This window comes from Microtus ochrogaster, linkage group LG8, assembly GCF_000317375.1.
Source record: "Microtus ochrogaster isolate Prairie Vole_2 linkage group LG8, MicOch1.0, whole genome shotgun sequence".
Lineage (NCBI taxonomy): Eukaryota > Metazoa > Chordata > Mammalia > Rodentia > Cricetidae > Microtus > Microtus ochrogaster.
In genome coordinates, this window is record NC_022033.1 from 23,568,779 (window position 1) to 23,572,443 (window position 3,665).

Below are 3,665 nucleotides of genomic sequence, written 5' to 3' on the forward strand. Positions count from 1 at the left end.
GGCTTTGCCTCAGCTTCTTGAGTGCTGCCGACTGTCAGAGTTACCACCCGTCTGGGCAAGCCTGCTCCTCTGTGATTCTCCCTGGCTGGTTATGATGTGGGTGTTACAGGGCACATCAGCCTGGGCTTTAGAGAGGAGTACTGCCCCTTTGGGGCTAAGAAAGGAAACACTAAGGCTCAGGCTTGAGCCTTTTGGACACATGACACTGATAAAAACATTTATTGAGACTTATTGAGCAGTTTCCAAGCCGTGGGTACTGTGTGCAGCCCTTTGTCCTCAGGACGCTCTAAGAGGTAGCACTCTATCAAGTCCTGTTGTACAGGTGAGGAGCGTGGGGCAGAGAGAGGTGAAGCGCCTTGCTCGAAGCCACACCGGGACATCTGAAGCCAGGTCTGGCTGCTAGCTACACTCTAAGCCCCAGGTTGAGTGCCACTTACATATGCACCTCACACAGTCTTCTGAGGGCGCCATCAGGAAGTATTCAGCCAGCAGAAAGAGCAGCCCGATCTGAGGCCACCCCAGGTAGCCTGGATAGGTGGGTAGAACCACCCTGCCTTCTCTTGGACAAGACCCAAGTACCAGCCTCCATCACTCGCCCCTGGGCATCTCATGTTCTGACTATCTCTCTTTTTGTTTAATTTTTATTTATTTTTAAATTATTTTTATTTTATTTGCATTGGTGTTTTGCCTACATGTATGTCTATGTTAAGGTGTCAGATCTTGGAGTTGCAGACAGTTGTGAGCTGCCATGTGGGTGCTGGGAATTGAACCTGGGTCATCTGGAAGAGCAGCCAGTGCTCTTAACCACTGAGCCATCTCTTCAGCCCTGGCCATCTCTCTTACCACTGCTATGCCCTAGAGCTACGGTGCCTGCCTCAGCCCCTGTGAGTGCTACGGGGCTCCTCAGCCGATTCGCAGGGCATTGAAGGACAGCGGTGGCATAGGGTTGATACATAACTTCCAAAAGGGCTTGTGCCATGGCCCTCCACCCGGGAAGTCCAGCCTGGTCACTCGGAGGCCTGGATGTAGACCGGGACAGCAAGCATGGCACATGCACCCTCAGCCCCGGCCTGCAGCTCGGCCAGTGCCAGGTTGGACCCCAGACTCTCGGTGTGCCCGGGCACCACCAGCTCTGGGTCTCCGCCCACCACGATGGACAACACGGCGTCCTGCTCAAAGGGTGGCTTGCCTGGAGCAGCCTCGGGTGCGGGCCCTGCAGCCTTTAGCTCCTCCAGCCCCAGTGGGTCGGGCACAGGGCTTTCCTCCTTGTGCGCACCGACAATGCTGCCACCACCACGTGGGGCTGCTCTCCTCCGGGGAGGCCTCCGGGCTTGCAAGTCCTTGTCCTTCGTGGGGCCCAGGCGGCAGCGGTGATCCTTGAGGTATTTGTGTCGCGAGAAGCCCTTGGCACAGCCGGCGCAGCGGAACTTGTAGTTGCCTGTGTGTGAGCGCTGGTGCTCGGCCAGGTGGGCTCGGCGGCTGAAGGACTTGCTGCACAGCCCACACTTGTGGAGCTTCAGGCCTGGGGAGGGAGGAGCCATCAGCGAGAGGCACATGTCCCACCCAGGAATAACTGCAGCCTTGGAGCGGACCGGAGCGGACAAGCGTCAGTGTGCCAGGCCTCACCAGGCTCCACTGTCCCCTGTCACTTCCCCTACACTGTGTATCCTCCTGCCCCTGGGCCTTTGCACCTGCTTTCCCCGAGTCTGAAATAATCTGCCAAATTCTTAAGCCTTGGTGGACTCTGTAGGTCACACCACTTCTCCCTGGGTGGCCAGAGGCAGCCACCACCTCTGGGCTGCTGACCTCACCTGCCCCTCAGGCCCCTGCCAATGGGAGAGAGAGATGTTTTTGTAAAGCACAAAACAGTAAAGGGCTTGGTGCCTAAACCCTGCTGAGGCCCTTTCCTACAAATCAGGGAGTGGTCTGCCCAGCCCCTCCTCCACCCCCAACTCTGGGCTTTCCTTATCCAGGGGCCTGCACTTGTTCTCTCTTCCTAGCTCCTCTCTCCTCAAGCCTAGGCTCTGTGGAGGACTTCCCTGATTCCACACCAACCCTGCTGGGCTAGGCTCCTTCTGTAAATACCTTCACCCTTCAGCCTCCTGGGGCCTGAGACCACCCAGCAAGAAGCTGGCAGCACCAAGGCTCAAAGCCTTGTTCAAAGTCAAAGTCCTTGATTAACTCTCCCCATTTCTGATTTAAAAAGGAGGGGGAAGTCTCACACAGCCCAGGCTGGCTTTGAACTTGCTATGAAGCCAAAGATGACCTTGAACTCTTGCTTCCAGCTCCCTAGTTTTTTGCTTCCATGCTTAGTTTATGTGTAGTTGGGAATCAAACCCAGGGCTTTATACATGCCAGGCAAGTGTCTACCAGCTGAGGCATCCTCCTGGTCTATGCTACCATTTTCAAGCTTTTAACATAGGCCACTTTATCTCCACAGGGATTTTTGGAGACAGTTTTGATTGTTACAGTAAGGGGAAGATGTCACACTGACATACTGTGGATGTGAGGTGGGCATGGACAGTGGATGGGGTCAGCCTGGACAGTGGATGGGGTGGGCATGGACAGTGAATGGGGTGGTCATGGACAGTGAATGAGATGGGCATGGACAGTGAATGAGGTGGGCATGGACAGTGAATGGGGTGGGCATGGACAGTGAATGAGGTGGGCATGGACAGTGAATGAGGTGGGCATGGACAGTGAATGGGGTGGGCATGGACAGTGAATGAGGTGGGCATGGACAGTGGAGGGTGGGCATGGACAGTGGAGGGGGGCATGGACAGTGGAGGGGGGGCATGGACAGTGGAGGGGATGCTGATAAGCACTCCTGTTTGCCCAGGAAGGTGGCTTGGGGACCTCTGTCCGGCCTTCCCAGGCAAGCCCTTAGCCACACCTTGGATGGCACCGACATAGTCCAGCTCACATCTACTTCCCCAGGGGCTGGGATTGCATCTACTTCACCTCTGCTATGCCAAGGCCCCCAGCGCAGACCTGGCTTCTAGCTCCCATGAACACATGAGCAGAAACCCCAGGCCGGACAACATGCGTCATACCAGTGCCTGCTCTTCCTTCCAATAGCTGTATCTTGGGGATCTTATCTCAGCCAGTTCCCCCACCTAGCCTCTTACCGGCGTGGGAGAGAATGTGGGCTTTCAGCTTGTCCTGCCGGTTGAACTCCTTACTGCAGCCTGTGTGCATCCTGAAATCCAAAGTCACGAGTTAGGGAGTGCAGGCGCATAGCAGGTGCATAAATCCTCTCGCTGGTGCCTGCGCTCGCCTTTGTTGATCAAAGGGCTAGGAAAGGGGGCAGTGGGGAGGGAGGCAGGCAGGGCCCAAGAGGCCCTCAGTCCAGCCTTCCACATTAGCCCCTCTGAGGTAACGCAGCCCTACCCCATCAATAAGGCAGCCCCTACTTACGAGAAGGGGCATTTGTACTTCTTGAAGGGTTCGTGGATCAGCATATGTCTCTTCAGCTTGTCTTTGCGGTTGAATGCAGACTCGCACACTGAACATTTGTAGGGCTTCTCGCCTGTGGGGGCGTGGGAACCAGTCTGAATGCCCCGGGAGGAGGAGCTTCTCTTCTGACTTGGCACAGAGTTTGGATGGGTTTTGTTCAGTTTTTGAGCAGGTTTTCACTGCATGGCCGAAACTGGATTGGAGTGTTC

At 55.7% G+C, this 3,665-nt stretch overlaps 1 protein-coding gene across 3 annotated transcripts in view; it reads right to left on the bottom strand.

Moving 5' to 3' along the window:
* Positions 1–764: 764 nt before the first annotated feature.
* The window catches only part of Znf341 (zinc finger protein 341), a 41,681-nt gene continuing 38,780 nt past the window's right edge, over positions 765–3,665 (bottom strand). For all 3 annotated transcript variants that reach the window (XM_026787260.1, XM_005363095.3, XM_013352088.2), the window contains 3 exons: positions 3,418–3,529; positions 3,129–3,199; positions 765–1,522 (listed from right to left, as the gene is read on the bottom strand). In XM_026787260.1, coding sequence (XP_026643061.1) covers positions 1,008–1,522; positions 3,129–3,199; positions 3,418–3,529 — 698 coding nt within the window. In that variant the 3' untranslated portion in view covers positions 765–1,007. The remainder of the gene's footprint in view (positions 1,523–3,128; positions 3,200–3,417; positions 3,530–3,665) is intronic.